Source organism: Corylus avellana, chromosome ca2 (assembly GCF_901000735.1).
Source record: "Corylus avellana chromosome ca2, CavTom2PMs-1.0".
In the NCBI taxonomy this organism is placed as follows: domain Eukaryota; kingdom Viridiplantae; phylum Streptophyta; class Magnoliopsida; order Fagales; family Betulaceae; genus Corylus; species Corylus avellana.
The window spans coordinates 12,574,439-12,594,055 of NC_081542.1; the positions used below are offsets into that span (position 1 = coordinate 12,574,439).

Genomic DNA, 19,617 nt, shown 5'->3' on the forward strand with positions numbered 1-19,617 from the left:
ATATAAGGAGAGAGAAGAGAGTATATTTCAAAGAAGAGAAGCAATTCCGCTTGTGATCTTCTATAATAGCTATTTCATTCATTAGTTTTGTTGTAATACTTGAATATAACACTTAATGTGTATTTCACTGTTTAATACAATGCAATAGGATGGTAAATGAAATTATACTATAATCATCCTTTTTTTTTTTTTTTTGTTAAAAAAAAAAGCCTTTATACTACAATTGTAATTTATATTTTTTATGAGCTTTTTTCATTATTTTTTTAAACATACAAAATTCTCTTCTTCTTTTTTTGTTGTTCAGTATGTTCAATTTCTATACTCACAATCAATATACATATGTAACGCCCACAAACCTTCATGCATGAGCATGATTAAAGGTGCTATTTTTATAATGCCATAAAAAAATAAAAAGGGTGCTATTTTTGTAATGCTCCAAATTAATTAACTAATAATTAACTTGGAGTGCTATTATTAATTAGGGTTGAAAAGGCTGCTAACCGCACTAACCTCTAATCGCTAATCGTACTAACTGCTAACCACTTTTAAAGGTGGTTAGGAAAAACCACTACCCATTTTTCAGCCTCCAATCAAAATTTGACACCTCACTTAAAAACACCAAAATACACTAAGACTAAAACACCTTATTAAATCTCTTTCTAACCCACCAACACGTAAGCTACCCCACCCCTCTAGCCAAACACAACCGCCAGAATCCACTCGAGAGAGAGATAGAGGTAGATGATGCTGGTGACACAGGCACGCGAGTCTCGGCCAGAGACCCATCGTGGGTCTGGCCTTGACCCACGTTGGTTCACAGCCTGACCCAGTCGTGGGTCTAGCCGTGAACCAAGGTCACAACCAGAGACCCACGCTGGGTCACAGCCTAACCAACGGCGGATTCCGTGGGTCACAGCTTGACCATGGATTCCGGCGGTGGCTCTCAGTCTCTCTCGGGTGGATTATGGCGGTGGCGTTTGTGTAACGCTCTGTGAAAATTAATTGATTTCATGGTTTGTCTCCTAGCCTACATCCCTCACGTGACAAAATTTAAAGATCATTATCTCTCCTAAACAAGAGAATACATCGAAAGACTTTAAACTATAGGAATAGAAAGCAATAACTAAATTCTACAAGTATAATCACCAGAGCAGAGATAAAACATCATACCATAAATAAGTCATCAAATGTATGGTCAAAAACTAATCATCAAAATAACATATTACAACTCCAAATCATTGTCTGAAAATAAGATAGCAAGATCAACGTATAATTTTGAGAAGTGCTAACATAATTACGATCTCTATATCTTTGCTCGAGTGGTCCCTCTAGTATCCTATATGGATTTTAGCCAAACCGGGTCCAAGTCTTAAAAAATGACCTGAATCATGTCTTGAACAACTACCATGATCCGGTCCGAAGGTACCCTCCTCTATGCTAGCTAAACCGCATAATTTATACGTAATGGAAGGGGAGAAAAATAAATGAGGGTAAGTCCAAAGACTTAGTTAGAGATAATACATATAATATCCATGTTGTTTGGTAAAGTATGCAACAACTTGAGTATGCCAATAATCCATGAATGCAATATAGATATAATACATACTTATAATCATGAGAAATAGTGATAGTACATTATGGTCTACCTGAGATATTAATCATTCTCAGCAAGGTTAACACTATCCCGAGGGACTTGTAATACAATGCAGGTACCCCAACCATTATACGCTACCGCCCATAACACTAGCAGCTCGACCGAGTTTGACCTCAGGTAGCCCACGCTACTAATGATGTACGCCCTGTAGTGACTGCCCGTTAAAGCTGCGCCAGTCACGAAACAACTATTGGATCCAAGACTCATATATCACACACACATTTGACCATAAAGTTAACATGTATAGTAAGCCCATGACCATTATCTCGCACGTATTGGTGTACCATGTCATACGATGCAATTAATTTTGTTTGTATTTTACATGCATGCTTTTACAAATCTCAACGTCATTATCTTATTAAGTAACACATTTTTACAAATGATAGAGTTCACGGTGCAATAAAGTGTATATCATGATAATTGTAAATATGCATGTTTTGGTACACAAAATAGTCGTGCAATGCAGAAAATAAATGGCGAGCATTATGTGAGTTAAAACTCATATGGGTCGAACAAGTTCTTCGAGTATTCCTTCAAATGTTCCGGGTTCTCTAAATCAATGAAAAACCTCTCATTACTCCTAAGTTCAACTAAAACAAATATAAGACTCGGAAATGAAGGTCATAGGGTGTTCGGCCAAAAAGGCATTCATCTGAACGTCTCTGGTCGAGCACTCGTCCCTAATGGGCGAGAGTTCGGCCATTGAGGTTCAGGTAGAACCTGATTTAGTCCAAATGCTTCCCGAGCCTTTCCGACTAGTCTTAAGGCCATAAAAAGGTTTTCTAACACCTTTCAACCAAAACAACGTCTCTAAATAACAAGATTAAACCAAAACGGAAAGGAAAACTTAAAACGATATTAAAGCTTAAAACTCCTAAATTTTAACAACTAAGCTATTATAAAACAAGAAGCTAACATATCCAACCTAACAAAACACAAAGAGAGAATACTTTGGTTACCTCAATAAGCAACCTTCCAAGAACACTTCCCTCTTTTCCAAAAACAAAGCTATGAATAACAAGTGAAAAAAAAAAAGTTTTTACTCGTTTAAGCATCACATCTTTATGTTGAGTTTGATGAAAGAGATCGATTTATAAAATATTTCTAAACATATGTTTTATTAAATAAGACAAGGAAAAAAGTATTGAGTGGACAAAATGGAGTTTAATCTGGTAGTTTATTTATTTATTTATTATTATTATTATTATTATTATTATTATTTTCAATTCACATGCTCAATTCACGGCTTCTATCTTAATGTTACTTTATTTCAACTAGTCCTAACCTCGACTGAAAGTTTAAGTTTTAATTCCATGATTACACATTTACACGTTTTATGCGGATTGATCTTTTTTTTTTTCTTTTTTTTTTTTGATATGTCCACACAAGGAAAGGAAGACGGGAGATTCAAATTAGTAACCTCTGCTTTATTAGGCGTAGTCCACAGCCGATTGAGTTACCTCGTGATTCACAGCCGATTGATCTTACTCATATATTGTTAAATGTCTTTCTCAAACCAACCGTTTTAAGTCGGTTGGGAATATTACTTAATTGAGCCTTTTGCTTACCCCTTACTTTCTTCCCCTTTTTCAGGTTTTGAGATGGTTGATATAGATGGTTGGGGCGTTACAGGAAGAGTAGCTAAGACTCTGAGAGGGGGGTTGAGGTTATCATGTGTGGTGGCTGAGCTCATTAATAAGCACTAAGAGTGAGTGAGAGAGAGAGAGAGAGAGCTGCATGCGTTGCGTGAATGAGTGAAAACTGAGAGTGAGAGGCCAGGGTCGGCTCCACTGTTAAGCGAGTTAGGCCGGCGCCTAGAGCTCCGATTTCAAAAGCTCTATTTTTTTTTTCTAAGACAAAAAAAAAAAATTGCATAAAAATTTAAGACCCTCAACATGCTTAAAAAAATATATTATTATTTGTTTATAATATCAAAGCCCTTAACATGCTTTCTTAAGGCCTTCGATGTGCTTTAAAAAAATATTATTATTTTTTTTATAATATGGAAGTCCTAGCATGCTTTCTGCAGAACGGCCATAAGGCCTTCAACATGTTTTAAAAAATATATATGTTATTTGTTTGTAATAATGAGGTCCTTAACATGCTTTCTTAAAGCCCCTCAACATGCTTTAAAAAAATAATTTTATTTTTTATAATATTGAGGCCCTCAGCATGCTTTTGCTGCACAACGACCACAACTCACAAGGTCTACAACATGCTTCCTTGGCTGTACTGTAAAAAATAGAACAATAAAACCACAACTCAATTTTATTGTTCTATTTTTTATATATATATAAATCGTGTTTGTTTAATTTTCTAATTTTTTTAATCAAATATTTCTACCAAAAAATCTGGATATGAAAAACTTAAAAATAATAATAATAATAATAAAAACAAAGTAGAAAAACTGATTAAATCTCAAAGAGGAGCTCTAAATAAATTTGTTATTAGCAATAAACAAAATATAGAGGATAATTTAGGTGAAAAACTTGTAAATGAACAAGAAATTCATCAAAAAGAATTAGAAGATAATGAAAATACTATTGATATATCTAAGTCTATTGGTATAAATATTTGAATAGTATCTAACTCTATACCTTTCCTTATTTGAATAGGAAAAAAAAAAAAAACTTTATTGTTACAAATATTTATGACACAGGCCAATAGAAAAATATTGATACAAAATTAAGGGATTTATTAGTAGAAAATGGGTTCAATAAGATAATAATATAGATTTTTCAAAAGATGAGAACTCTTAGCATTTTTTTAGTACATATTATATACGGAAATTATCAAATGGGAAGAAGTATAATAGAAAATGATTAGTTTATTCAAAAGATTTAGATATAGTATTTTTGGGAGAATAATAATTTTTAAATAAAAATATAATAACAATAATATTAAAATAAATATTATTTAATTAATATTTAAATATTTTAAAAAATAAAACTCCATTTAAAAGTTTTACCTAAGGCCCTAAAAACTATTGGGCCAGCCTGTGAGAGGTAGAGGTGAGAGTTTGGGTTGAGTGAGATTAAATGAAAAGAACAAAAAAATAAAAATTATACACGAGGCTAAGTGAGTCAGTGACTGAGACTTGAGAAGAGTGAGTGTGGCTGAAGCTGTCATGTGTGCTGGGCAAATGGTTGAGCACTGAGAGTGAGAGAGAGGGCTGCTTGTGTCACCGTTGAGTGAGTCCAAGAGAGTAAGGGTGATTGAGACTCAGAGGGGGTAGAGGTCATCGTCGTGGGTTGGCCGGTGGCTGAGCCTGAGCTCAGTAAACATTGAGAGTGAGAGTCGAGAGAGTTGAGAGGCAGAGCTAAGAGTGAGAGGCAGATAATTAGAGTTGAAAAACTTCGAGATATACATATATATATATATCTCAAAACGACGTTACTTTTGGCTGATAAAATGATGGCGTTTTAACTAATTAAGTATACAATGTTGGGTTAGTTCGAGTTGAAATACCAATTTTTTTAAACGGTGTTCGCTCTGCCGAATCGACATTGTTGGAAATCGAAAAACTCTTCTGCCTATCGGTCATTGGTGACGGGGTGGTGTCCTCACCTATTTGGGGGTGTTATTTTTTCCATCCCACAAACCCCAAAAAACCCTCCCTAAAGGACTATTCAAATAAAAGCTAAATTTAATGAAAAAAAATTAACTTTATTAAATTTAGAGAACCACTTTTAAAATAAGTCAAACATCAAACTCTCTATATTTCTTTACTTTAGTGAAATATTATTATTTTATTAGTTTTAAACCAATCAAAAGAGACGAGAGTAAAAAATAAGCTTAAAATATTATATAACTTTACCCTTTTGACTCTTAGAATATAAGGAACATCTACGACAAGAGTTAAATATAACGTAGAGAAGAGAACTTGTTAAATGAATATCTTCATGAATTTTGTTGGATTTTTAGAGAAAAACTAAATATAAAGAACCCATTAGTGTTGTTATCGCAATTGTGCTTCAAATCGTTTTTTTTTTTTAATTTTTTTTAAAAGCTTCATTTAAGATTTTTGAACTACATCTTTTGAGAAGACTCTCAAATTTTTAAAACTCTTAATTTCACCACTTGAACTTTTAATTTGATACAATGTATCCCCTCCATCAGATTTTAACGTCAAAAATGATAAAATGACCTTATAATCTTGACTTTTTTACATAATTTTAAATTTACCCTTAATTTTAAATTAAAAATTAAAAAAAAATCGAAAGGTAATTTTATCTTTTTAGTTATTTTTGTTAGAATTAACGGCCGAATCTGACGGAGGAGAGTCAATTAAATCAAATTGAAAGTTTACATGGTTATATTGTGAGTTTTTAAAATTTAAAATTTTTTCAAGTAGTTCAATGGTCTACACTCTAAAGTAAAGTTTTCATTTATTTATTTATTTTTGGAAACACAATATAGTTTCTCAGTTTCTCTCTACCTCCCTCTCTTTCTTGCGTTTTTTCTTCCCTCGTTGTCGTTTAAATTCCTTGACAGCAATCTCGTTTTTCCTTGCAACGGATAAGATTACAGATAACACTACTCCCATAATGTATTTGAAGATAAGACTCTTTCTCTAACACACACACACACACAGACGCACACACTCCACGGCCTCTCTCTCACCCACCCACACACAGTGAGTTGGAGACCCATTTCCAGTCCCATGGTACCCCTTCTCTCCGTCGAAACCCCCAAAGTCCCTCGCCTTTTTCTCACCCCGACCCCTCACCCCCTCACGCAATATACTCGCCTCAGAACCCCACCACGCCGAACTCACTTTCCCATTACCTCAATCTCCCAAAACCCATATCAGTTCCCCAATCAAAACCCTGAAAAACCACGAAAAGCCCAGCCCAGAACCCTCTTTCCCGGCGGCTACAAGCGCCCCGAGATCAAAGTCCCCGGTCTCGTCCTCCAGGTTGACCCCAACGATGTCTTGGGCCGCCAAGACGCTTTGGATTCGATCGACAAGGCCGTGGCCAAGTGGGTTCGGATTGTGCTGCTCAATGGCGGTGAAGGAAGCAGTGGTGGGAGGCTTTACGAGGCCGCGTGCTTGTTGAAGTCGGTGGTTCGGGACCGGGCGTATTTGATGATATCCGAGCGCGTTGATGTCGCGGCCGCTGTTGGTGCCAGTGGGGTTGTGCTCTCTGATCAAGGTTGTTTTTATGCTCCATATCGTTTTGGTTTTATTGGTAATGAATGGCAGAGTATTTGGTGTTTCACATGCTCTTTAAGTGTATGATGTTGAACTGTGCTTGCTAAAAGCTTGAAATTTGAATTTTGGGTAGGGCATTGTTGGTTAAGGTGTTTTGTGGAGCTGCATTATCTACTTTTGCATGTTGTAGTGATGTTATTGGAGTTGAGTAAGGAATCTCATTGAAGAAAGTAGATCAATAAAGTTTTGCTTGTACCTCTGATTGGTTATAGGCTGCCCATTTTGTTAAGATGTGGATAATTTAAGAACTAGAAAGATAACATATAAAAGCGTGAGTGCTGAATAATTGGGGTGTCATATAACCCCTACACCCAGGTTGGTCAATGTGAGTAGTCAGAATGCTGTTAATGTAGGATAATATGTTTTTTGTGCTTGTTTTCATCCATTCTTTTTTTTTTTTTTTTTGTTTGTTTTTCCAACTGGGTGCATTGTTACTATTATAAAGGTACCTGGCTGAAGTGTCTATTTCTGACTTGGATAATTTATTGTTAGAGTTTGTACCTTGCTCCATGGCAAATCACAATGTTTGGATTATATTTTGAAGTTGAGCCTGCGCCACATTAGTTTAATTTTTAACCTATATGTCTCATCCGTATTCAGTATTTCATACAGTTTCATCTTAATTGTTTACTAGGAATTGCACGATGTGTTAAGTCATGTGTTTCTCCTTTCTGTTACAGGCCTTCCTGCCATTGTGGCAAGAAACACGATGATTGATTCCAAGTCTGAATCAGTTATTCTGCCTTTGGTAGCTAAGAATGTGCAAACTGCAAATGCTGCTTTAAATGCATCTAATTCTGAAGGTGCTGATTTTCTTATATATGATATCGGTGGAGAGAAACGTGTTGATGTGGCAGTGAGGTCTGTATTTGAGAATGTCAAGATACCAATTTTTGTCGTATTTCCTTCATGTGGAGAGGACACGTTGTTTACTGAGGCATCAAATTTATTCAAACTGGGTGCTAGTGGCTTGGTGATCTCTTTGGAAGGTTTGGGGTTGTTTGGTGATGATGTTTTGAGGAAATTGTTTAACACCGTCTACATGAAAAGAACACAAGATGAAGTTGAAAGCTCTATTAAGCTCAAGTTATTCAACATGGATAACGGTGTTTATGGGGAAAAAAGAGTTGCAGGCTTTGTTAAATTGGAAGACAGAGAAAAACAAATCATAGAAACAGAGAGAACAGTGTTGCTTGAAGCAATAAATGTTATCCAGAAAGCTGCTCCACTGGTGATCATTTAATTAAAACATTTGGTAGTTGAGTTATTTTTCATATGATTCTACATTTCATTCAATTTTTTATTGTTTACACCATTTTGAAACCAGAAATATTGGTTTTCAATGACAGATGGAGGAGGTTTCACTTCTCGTCGATGCAGTTTCACAAATTGATGAGCCCTTTTTACTGGTTATAGTGGTAATTGTGTGCTGACCTTCAACAAATTCTGGTTCCAGGGATATACATTGGTATTAGCTCTAAATTTCATATAAACCTTTTTCTCTTTACTTGAAAGAATGTTGAAGTTAAGCAGACTTTGTTATTCCACATGTTTATATAAGATTGTATAAGAAGTGCTGTAGTTTTTCATTCTAGAGTTAATGTGGTACTGCTTACAATGCATTTTTTTGTTTTTAATTTTTAATTTTTCATATTGAAGCCATTAAACAAATCTTAGGTTCATATTTCATTAATTCCGTTTTGTGTAGAAACTTTAAAAGCTACTCGGTGCAATGCAACCTCATCTTGACTAGAAGGGTTCATACAAATATTGTCCTAGCATACAACTTTGTCTAGGATAATATGTTTAATCAAATCAGATGTCATCATGTCTTTCTGCTATTTGCTTAATCAACACTTCTTGTTTCCTAGCATATGTGCTTTCCTTGTTGAGCCTGGTGTTTTATTTGGTGCATATTTATCTCTTTTACTGATTTTAGTAGATGAAGCAATTATATTGTCATCTTAGTCTGTGTAATATAAGAGTTTTATTGTCTCATCATATTCACATGTTTCATCAGAAAGCTATTAACATTGAAAAATCTCTTAAAATAAGCTTGGTTTTTGTTGCTCTTTCTTTCCTTTCAAATTTTTTATTATTTATTTTTTTAATCATTTAAAGAAAGCTTCTTTTATACTAAGAGCAAAGAGTTTTTATTTTTTTATTTTTTTTAAAGCTGAGAAAAGAGTTATATAAAGATCAATGTTTCACTTTAGAAGATTCAAGCCATAGAGTTTATCAGAATGTTGCTTTAATGTTGTCTTGAAAACTTCATATCTCTTGCTATCGCTAGGGTGAATTTAACTCTGGCAAGTCAACTGTTATTAATGCGCTTCTTGGAAGAAGATATCTCAAAGAGGGCGTTGTTCCTACGACTAATGAGATAACTTTCCTACGCTATACTGAATTGGATTCTGGTGGCGAACAACGTTGCGAAAGGCATCCAGATGGCCAATTTATGTGCTACCTCCCTGCTCCAATTCTTAAAGAAGTGAGTGAGTTGATTTTTCTACTGACATATTTCAATATTTCAGTTAAAATAAGAGTAGTGTTTTGACTTGATCTTAACCCGATGCAATGAACATTGAAGAGGAGAAGCATTTGAATAAAGTATAGCAAAATGTAGAATAAACAAAGAACTCACAACATATGCTTATTCAACAATCCACCTGCACGTCTTGCTTAGAGCATTCCCAATGGAAGAGCCATATTTTTATGTAAAATGGCTCTTCAAAACTCACTTTTATCTATTTTAGCTAAGCCATTTTTAAGTGTCTACACATCCGATTAGCTATATTTCTAAAAAATAGGTGGGAAAAGATTTGGGAAAAAGATAAAGCAGGAGAGAGAAACACTAAAAAGTAAAATGGCTCCCTTAAAAAGTGCTGCTACATTTAACTTTTTTTTTGGCTCTTCTAATCAAATATCTATTTTACATATATTTTTTGTTCATCCAATGTGGGAGGTTTTTTGAACATTTGAAGAGCTATTCTAGATAAAAGTAACATTTAGCTCTTCCATTGGGAATGCTCTTACTGCATTAACTTCCTGGAAATAGATCTGAATACTGGTTTATTTTTATCATGGTGTTGCATAGTGGAACTAATTTATTTATCCCTTTCTAAAGCAGATGATCATTGTTGACACACCTGGAACTAATGTGATTCTTCAGAGGCAGCAACGCCTAACTGAGGAATTTGTGCCCCGTGCAGATTTGGTTCTTTTTGTCATATCTGCTGATCGTCCTTTAACTCAAAGCGAGGTATGATTAGTTGCACTTGTCAATGTGGTATAACTTGCTACTGAAATGTTTTTGTCTTTATGAAAAACAATGGATTTTAAATGCCACAGGCTCTGGCTTATAATCTTTTTGTATGCAAGTATGATTGATTTTTGCTGGTCTGGCTGTGACCGTATTCTATCACCTGGAGAAGCCTCCAATTTCTGTTAGAAATATCATTTTCTTTGTTTTTGTTTTATCTTCATAGTGACCTTTGCTTTTGTGTATAAATTTTTACTTTAAAGATAAGGTGTTTTATCATGAATTCATATTATTTATACCTGCAAGTAATATATTAGCTGGGTATGTGTTATCAACATAGCTGATTTCATTTTGCTATTGGTATTATTTTTCAGGTTGCTTTTCTTCGTTATACTCAGCAGTGGAAGAAGAGAGTGGTGTTTGTTTTGAATAAATCTGATCTCTATCAGAATGACCAAGAGGTTTAGTTATGCATTTTGTTTGTATTGATTGTTGATTTTACCTTAGATGATCCTCTAGTGAACCTATTAAATCTACTGGAGCTCCTCAATCACCTTTCTGCACGTCCTTAACTATTTGCATGATTTGGTGCAGCTTGAGGAGGCTATATCATTCATCAAAGCGAATGCTCGGAAGTTTCTAAATACTGAGCATGTTACATTATATCCTGTGTCTGCCCGATCTGCTCTCGAAGCAAAACTTTCAGCTTCCTTTGACACTGAAAATGAACATGGAGAGCTATCAATGTCTGATTCTCACTGGAAAACCAGGAGCTTCTACAAACTTGAGAAGTTCCTGTATAGCTTTTTAGATGGGTCAACGAATACTGGAGTGGAGAGAATTAAGCTGAAACTTGGAACACCCATTGGAATTGCGGAACGACTACTTTCTGCTAGTGAAACTCTTGTGCGAGAGGACTGCAGATATGCCAAGCAGGATTTGGCCTCAGTAAATGATATAGTTGGTAGTGTAAAAGACTATGCTGTGAAGATGGAAAGTGAGAGCATCTCTTGGAGAAGGAAAACTTTATCCCTGGTATGCTTTTAGAAATTTAAACTCTTTCATGAGTCAGTAAGCAGTTTTGTGGTACTTTTTTCTTTAGATTGTGTTTATGAACTATACTATATTGCATGAAATTGCAGATTGATACTACAAAATCACGTGTTCTGGAGCTTATAGAAGCTACTCTTCAACTATCCAATCTTGATCTTGTTGCTTCATATGTTTTCAAAGGGGAAAAATCTGGCATAATGCCTGCCACCTCAAGGATTCAAATTGACATAATAGGTCCTGCGCTCTTAGATGCAAAAGTAAGTTAATATTTTTAACCTGTTTTTGTTTGTTATTTGTCCCAAAATGTTATTTCTTTGTTTGTATGCTATCTTCTACCATTAACTTGGTTTTACTGGTCTAAAATCTTAGTGTTAGAATCATGCGAGTATTGCTGTCTGTGGTACATCTCAGTATGTGTAAATGGGTGCGGCATCTTTTTAGTGTTTACAATTTGGAGATTTACTAAAGCTTGCTTTTCTCTGCCTATAATTCTCATTATGTCAGTGCCTTGAAATGGGAGCTGCATCTTTTTGAGCATTTGCAATTGAGTAATGCTAGAAATCATATTTTTATCTGCAACTATCCCATAATGATGATGTGGTAGTCCTAACCAAACCTTGAATTAGTCCTTGTTAAAAAGCAAAATTCAAGGATTGGTTGGGACTGACATGTCGGTATTGAGATAGTTGTTGGATAAAAATGTGGTTTTTAGCATTACTCTTTGAAATTTGAAAATTTACTAACAAAATTCAAGGATTAGTTGGAATTGACATGTTGGCATTTGGATAGTTGTTGAATAAAAATGTGGTCTCTAGCACTGCTCTTTAAACTTTGGAAATTTACTAAAGCTTAGTTTTCTCTACCAATAAGTCTATTCATTAATTTCACTATCATGTTTTTCATGGAGCTAGTCTGCATTGAATTGATGTTTGTTTGTAATATATTCTTGGCATGTAGAAACTACTTGGAGAATATGTCGGGTGGCTACAATCAAGCAATGCTCACGAAGGGAGTCTGTACAAGGATTCTTTCGAAAAACGATGGCCTTCGTATGTCTATCCAAATACTCAGGTGCATTTGGAGACATATGAGTCGCTGAAAAAGTTAGACAGAATCAGCTTGAGAGTGATAGAGAACTTTAGTGTCAGTGCTGCAACCAAACTGTTTGAGCAAGAAATCCGTGAAGTGGTGAGTTCAGAAGTCTTTAGGATTATGAGTAGCATTTATCATTCTTGAGCAAGAAGATGGAATTGTGTGGTGTAGTGCTGTTAGTGCCTGTTACTGAATTCTTCTTTTTTTAACTCCAGAATGAAACCATTTTAATTTATTCTTGAAAGTGGATGGCATCTGCTTCTTTTTGTAATAATTTCGTCCTTGAAGCTTCGTCACAAAAGGGTTGTCATTTTTTGGTTACTTATAAAGATTTTCTAGTGTCTGAAATTTATCTTATTTAATTGTGATTATGGTGAAATCAGCCTGATGTGAAATATTTTCCCAATGATTTCAGTTCTTGGGGACTTTTGGAGGACTAGGAGCAGCTGGTTTGTCTGCTTCTCTTCTGACATCCGTATTGCCGACTACTTTGGAAGATCTTCTTGCTCTTGGACTTTGTTCTGCTGGCGGGTAATCTTCTTCAATCTGACTCTTTTCTTTCTGCATCTCTGTGTGATTCTTGCTTATTGCAGAAACCCTTAAGCCCAACTTTCCCGATTTATTGGTAGTTTACGTGATTGAGATCCTTCAATCTATGAATTCATTATCGACAAGAAGAAAGAAAAATGTCTATGACAACATTGTTTTGACTTCACATATATCATGATTGGCCTGTTACTGCAACTGCAAATCGAAACCAAGGTAGTTGATGCGGTTTCTTAGCTTAACATTTGGTTGGCTGAGGTAAGGGACAGGAGAGAAAGTGGCATCTCTCATTCTCACTCCCTTTCTCTCCGTCACTTACACAGAAATGTGGAAAAGAGGCATGCATATAGACAAATTACTCAGAGCTTACTTGGTAGCTTGCTTTTGGTTGAGGATGGGGGGATTAGATCAACTTTAGGTCCAAGGTTCGAAACCATTTGGTTGTAAACAACACCTTGGAGCCACACCCTTGGCAAAAGCCAGATTTAACCGATCTGAGTGGTGGAGATGCATTATATGGGTTTGGTGTTTATCCTTCAGGAGTGGGTATACGAAGTGGCCTTATCTTGAGGGGTTTCCTTTCAATAATTAAAAAAAAAAAAATGATATCGTACAACTAGCTGTTTATATTTATATCCCTGATGTCAAAAGCATAAAACCCTTTACTTTTCTCTGCTTGTGCGCGTTAGTGCTCTTATGTTGTCTTTTCGTCATGTATATATATTTGATGGCACCGTTTTTTATCATTACAAAAGAATTGCACCCTTAAAAATATAGTTTGCATTCTTAGATTGCTTATCTGACTAAACCTTTGGTTTCTTTGGTAGGTTTTTAGTAATTTCGAATTTCCCAGCTCGTAGGCAAGGGATGCTAGATGAGGTGAGAAGGACTGCAGATGCCTTGGCCAGTGAACTTGAGGAGGCCATGCAGAAGGATCTCTTGGAAGCTATCAATAATGTTGAAAACTTTGTAAATATCGTCTCCCGGCCCTACCAAGATGCAGCACAGCATAGGCTAGACAAACTCTTAGAGATTCATCAAGAATTATCCGATGTTGAGAAAGAGATGCAAAAACTACAGAGTGAAATTCAAAATCTTCATGTTTCATGACATCAGAAGATTTTGCTGTCATCTGAGGCTTTCCACCCTGTTATTGAAGGAGGTTACCTTTTCACTTCATGAATTGTTTTGGCTAAAAACTGTTGAATATAACAACAATGTATCAAAAGAGCTACAATTTCTCATTTAGTTTTCATTATTCCACTCAGCAGAGACTAAAGTTTATTCTGTTCTCTTTTATTTATATAAGTGGACCTTTGCTCACATCTTTCATCTTTCCTTTTGTACCTCTTTGAGAATCAATGTATATATTTGGTGCCAAAAATAGAAAATCTAAGCATATGCCTGCAATTGCTTAATGAGAATATTGATGATAATAATGGGTACCAATAGCAATACAACAGTAAATAAACACTAGTGCCATTAAGTCAATAAAGTTTGCCACGGGATTAATATTATATTTATGTGTTTAACAGCCATTGGCCTCACCGCACCGTCATCAATCATCATATTTGAGTTCTCATTTCTTTTTTTCGTGTCAATTGGATAGAAAATAAGAAAGAAAAGGGGGCACTAAGCTGGTCAAAAGGCACAATTAAAGCCCTAAACTGATTCCATCACCTTTCTCAGTAAAGGTTTTAAAGCAGAAATAGACATAACCAATAATTAATTAGACCTAATTTTAGGGTTTCATTTGGGGCCAGGGGGAGACAACATGATAGAAAGAAGTAAAGAGCCAAGAGGCCATTTTTCTTAGTTTGTAAGGGTCTCACTTTTTACTTGGTTAGCCCAATCTAAACATGAAAACAAAAGTAAAGGGGATTGTAAAAGCAAATTTGGTGGTTAGGGCTTGAGTGCGTACAAGAGGCACATATTCTTCTTAGCTCACTACAAACTAGCTATACCTATAATATCAACTTTCTTCCATTCAGACCGACACAGTATGTAAAGAATTAGCACAAACTGTTTACAAAAGCTTTTTTAGTCCACTTTTAAAAAGACACTTTTGCTTGGGTTTCAACATCTCCAATAGTGCCTATTTAGTATCATGGAAAACTTGTTAAAACATCAGCTAAATACGATTTAGAGACTATAATTCCCTCTGCCAACTGCTAGCATGTTATATTCTTTTCCATGTATAGTTAATAGTGATGCCACATGCATTTGTAGCTTTTTGGGTTATCAAGTTTGCAATTTAGACGTGTAATCCACCTTTGTAACTCATGATGTAGTTGATCTGTCAAGAGTAAAAATAGTCGGAGACTTGTTGAGAATTGCGGGCAGGAGAACTCTCTAATGTTTGGGTTTGTCAAGGTAAAGGGTAGAAATTGCTTCAGGAATGAGAGCAATAGTGTTTGCATAGAGAATTGTAATGTGATGATACCTGAAATGATCGCATGTCTTCTCCTTATGTATGGCGTCTACTGATGAAGTAAGGCCTTGGTCAGGTGTCGCCTGTTGATGGAGTACGACCTTGTCCAATTGTAGCGCCGAATTACAACTTATTGGTAGGTTATGGCCATAATCTTATGCTACGCTGGATCCCATGCTTGCTGATAGTAGGATCAAATTAGAGGGAAGTTATTCTTTACGCCACATTTCCAGCGTTCTCTAAGTAGCCATTGCGCTCGCACACTAGCTTTTGTGGATTGATTGGGGCCGTGGCTTGAAATTTATGTTATCGGTCCAAATTGTGAGCCACCAAATTTGCATTATCTATTATGAGCTCAAGGTTTAAAGCCTCATAAGAATATTAAGTGCTTCTACTTCTATTTTTAGTAGCACCACAAGTATGTAATATTAATTGTTGCGCACTACATTACCAACATGTAATTTTCCTAGAAAAGCTTCAAATTGTTTGATAATTGATAATTTTCATACATTGTAACAAAATCAAGTGAACTTTTTTCTAACCCAATGGCTTTTCCATTTGATTGTGTCTCGGCATCTAATACAGAATAAATGATCCATTGGCTGGTGTTGCAGTTCAATTGCGTGATGACTTTATTTCCAAATATGGCAAAATTGGCCTCGAATTGACAACATATACAAGACCAAACACAAAAAGATAAAGAGGTTCACATTCCCATATTCTTAAAACATGTCTTCCACCTCAGCTACTTGTACTCGTCAGCAATGGCTCCTGTATTTTAAATTTTAGACTTGTATGTAAAATAATCAATTAAAGTTCTAAAAAATGTGTCCTTTTGATTCTTTAAATCAAATGTATTTTGTATTTGAGTTAAGTGCTTTCCAAATGTGCATCAATGGATAAGTATTTTGTGCTTTTTTTTTTTATTATTTTCCTCCCCATCTCTCTTTCTTTATTATTTTTATTTCCCTCTTTTTCTTTGCTGTCTGGGTTAAGAAATAAAGAAACAATAAGGAAAGAATATTTGAGTGGTGTAAAAAAGAATGGATAATCGGATGGAAAATTCATTTGAAAAGTCATCATCTAATATAGAAAAATGTAGCTTTAGCCTTTAGGTAGCAAATTTAGGTAGACATTTAGAGAATTTATTGCGGATGAGAGATGCTGGATAATTATAACCCTTTCATTTCAATGGCTTAGGGCTTCTTTTGGTGGGGGAATTACACCTCATTATTATTAATTTTTCCAAACGATAAAGATACTCTTAGTGCACGTTTGTGTAAAAGCCTGCTTTAAGTAGTATGATATTATCCGTTTTGAGCTTCAGCCTGCACGATTTTATTATTAGGTTTACCACAAAATGCCTCATACCATTTAGAGAGAGCGCGTTAAAAATAAATACGTCTCATTTTTCTCGACATGAGACGCCACACAAGAGGTTAGAATGGAATGACCATACATATATTCTTTTGGTTGGTAACAACACATATACATATATCATCACTCGAAGTGAGCCAAAATTATTAAAATACTCAATTTTTTTTTTTTTAAATAACAAAACCTCAAAGGTGTTCACACCAATTCCGAAGCCCCTCGTGGCGAACCCCCGAGGTGTTTTAAATGCCCTCGCTTTATTATCTTAATAAATTTGATAGAAATGCTAATTAAATAATTAATTTCAAAAAAAATTTCAATCAATCTAAGTGTTTTGCTTTATTGGACGTGAAAATGGGTTGATTGGATTGGGTGGTAGCCATTATTGGAGCTTCAGTACTTTTAGCTTCACAAACCATTTCTTTCGGTCTCAACACGAAGAGTACTGCGAGCGCTACTGCCCAACAAACAAGCAAACAAAGCAAAAGATATGAGAGTTAGTGGAAGATCATTGCTTTCAATTGATTGGTTGGAACACAAAATTTGAAAGAAGAAGAAAGATATTGCTCCTCCTAGGCTCCTATCATGCAAACGGACCTGTCCGGCTGGTCTTGGCATTTACTTGACCACTGACCAAAAAAGAGCAAAGGATCGTTGAGGGGTAAAAAGCGGGAAGATTTTTTATTTTTTTTATTTTTATTTTTAAAGAAAACTCACATAAACTTCTACTCGTTCTGACACTATTCCCAGAGTTTAAAAACTCTCAATTAAGGGTATCAAACTTTTAATTTTTTTCAATTACCCCATCTCAGTTAAGATTTTCTATTAAATCTTGTCAAAATTCCTAAAATACTTATTTTTTAATTAAAAAAATAAAAAAAATATTGCAAATATGTTTTTTTTTAAAAAAAAAATTTTATAAAAAAAATAAACTCGTGAATTTTTACAATTTTTTTATAATAAAAAATATGGGTATTTTGAGAACTTTGACAAGATTTAATGAAAAATCCCAACGGAATGAAGTAATTGAAAGAAATTGAAAGTTTAATACCCATAATTGAAAGTTTTTGAACTTCGATGAGTAATTTCAAAATGCGTGGAAGTTCAGGAGATTTTATGAAATTTCATATTGTTTTCTTACTTAAGACTACTAGCAGCAGCTTCTGTTTGATTTTTCTTAAGTTTAGGGCACAAAACTACTTTTTGCTTCCCTATGAAAATATATTTTACAATACCTTCCCTAACATTTTCCTATACCATTATAATATTATTTTACAAAATACAAGTTCTTTACCTAACCTCACTTTTTTCACAAAAACCCAACACAATCCCCAATTAAAGACAAAGAAATGAAAGAGGAGAGATGAAAGATAAATGTTTATATTAAAATAATATATAGAGAATCATTTTTGGTTCCATACATATTAGAAAATACTGTAGCAACTCTTGAGTATTGGTTAAATGTAGGAAATCTGATTCGAGTAGGTTTTTGTAGGGTTTTTTTTTTTTTTGGTTGAAATTTTTCTTAAACATAAATAATGGAATGACATATAGAACATCTGCTACTAGTACTCTAAACAAATAAGAAAAGAGTTACATGGATTAAAACACAAAAAAATTAGTGAGTTTTCCAACAAAAGACCAAAAACGAAATTTATAGTGCATCACATACAACCAACTAGTAATAAATGGATAAAAAAAATACACAATCCTCTTTGCAAGGGTCACATAAAGCGGTAATAGAAACAAAAGAGTAAAAATGTTTTTTTTTTTATAGTTTTTTTAGGTTTTTTATTTTTTTTATTTTCATGTAACTTTTTTGGTTCTTTAATTAAGTCTCAATAGAAAACCAAAACAATGGGTGCAATTTTAAAGGTTGATAATAATTGACACAAAAGTTGAGGGAGCCACTTACAAGATGCTAAAGGTAGGCTTGTTTAAATATATTAATCACCTTGTTACAAAAATATATATATATATATATATATATATATATATATATATATATATATATATATATTAATCACCCAATGGCCTCTTCTCATTTGGTCGGCTCCTTTCTGTACTTTAAAAATGTCAGTTAATTGCAGTTAAGAACATCTAGCGAACGTCGGCTTTGAAATAAGTTATAAAAATTAAAATGATAATAATAATAATAATAATAATAATAATAAATAAATAAATAAAAGAAGAGTTAGCTAGCCCTATATAATATTTCATTAAAAAAAAAAAAAACACACCTTACCTCCAGAATTATTCACCCATTTGCACTTTTAATTCAAATATTTAAAAAGTGGTACTCTACCCCCCAAAGTAACATTGACACTTACTCCAATGAAGTACACTTTACCTCATGAAGTATTTTGAATTGACACTTTACCTCCCAAAACTTAGTTACTTCGGGGGGGGGGGGTAAAGTGTCAACTCAAAATACTTCAGGGGGTAAAATGTACTACATGGGGGCCAAGTGTCAATGTCAGATACTTTGGGAGGGATAAAGTGTCACTTTTTAAACATTGAGGTTAAAAGTGCAAATGAGTGGATAGTTCTGAGGTAAAATGTATTTTCCCCTAAAAAAATGGTTAATAAACTTTTGGTAATCTTGATTTTAAGGAAGTAATTAAGATTATCATCCTGTGGAAGACCACTCCTTAGATCATATTTGAGATTGTATTTGAAAAATAAAGCTTTTAAGTCAAAAAAACCTTTTTTGGCAAAAACTTCAATTTTAAGTTTTTGCTAAAAGTGCGTTTTGGTCATTTTTGGACCCTTAAAAGCGCTTTTAATTTTTTTTTTTAACCAAACGGGTACTTTTTTCTTCAAACTGACTTTTTGAATGTTAAAACCACTTTTATACCTTCAAACGCACATTCAAACTAGCCCTTAGAGCATGTTTGAGATTGTGTTTGAGAAATATAGCTTTTAACTCAAAAAAACGTTTTTTAGTAAAAACTTTATTTTTAAATTTTTGCTAAAAGTGCGTTTTGGCT

The 19,617-nt window shown here is 34.4% G+C and overlaps 1 protein-coding gene across 2 annotated transcripts; it reads left to right on the forward strand.

Annotated features, from left to right (window-relative positions):
• Positions 1–6,220: 6,220 nt before the first annotated feature.
• LOC132170496 (probable transmembrane GTPase FZO-like, chloroplastic) lies at positions 6,221–14,145 on the forward strand. 2 transcript variants are annotated; one of them, XM_059581494.1, is made up of 11 exons: positions 6,221–6,810; positions 7,550–8,100; positions 8,219–8,287; positions 9,163–9,360; positions 9,997–10,131; positions 10,506–10,592; positions 10,726–11,166; positions 11,274–11,441; positions 12,142–12,372; positions 12,692–12,807; positions 13,650–14,145. In XM_059581494.1, the coding sequence occupies exons 1-11, from the start codon at positions 6,318–6,320 to the stop codon at positions 13,930–13,932; spliced, it is 2,772 nt and encodes a 923-aa protein (XP_059437477.1). In that variant the 5' UTR covers positions 6,221–6,317; the 3' UTR covers positions 13,933–14,145. The 2 variants fall into 2 exon arrangements, with proteins under 2 accessions (XP_059437477.1, XP_059437478.1); XM_059581495.1 differs by having other exon boundaries at positions 10,000–10,131.
• Positions 14,146–19,617: the final 5,472 nt, after the last annotated feature.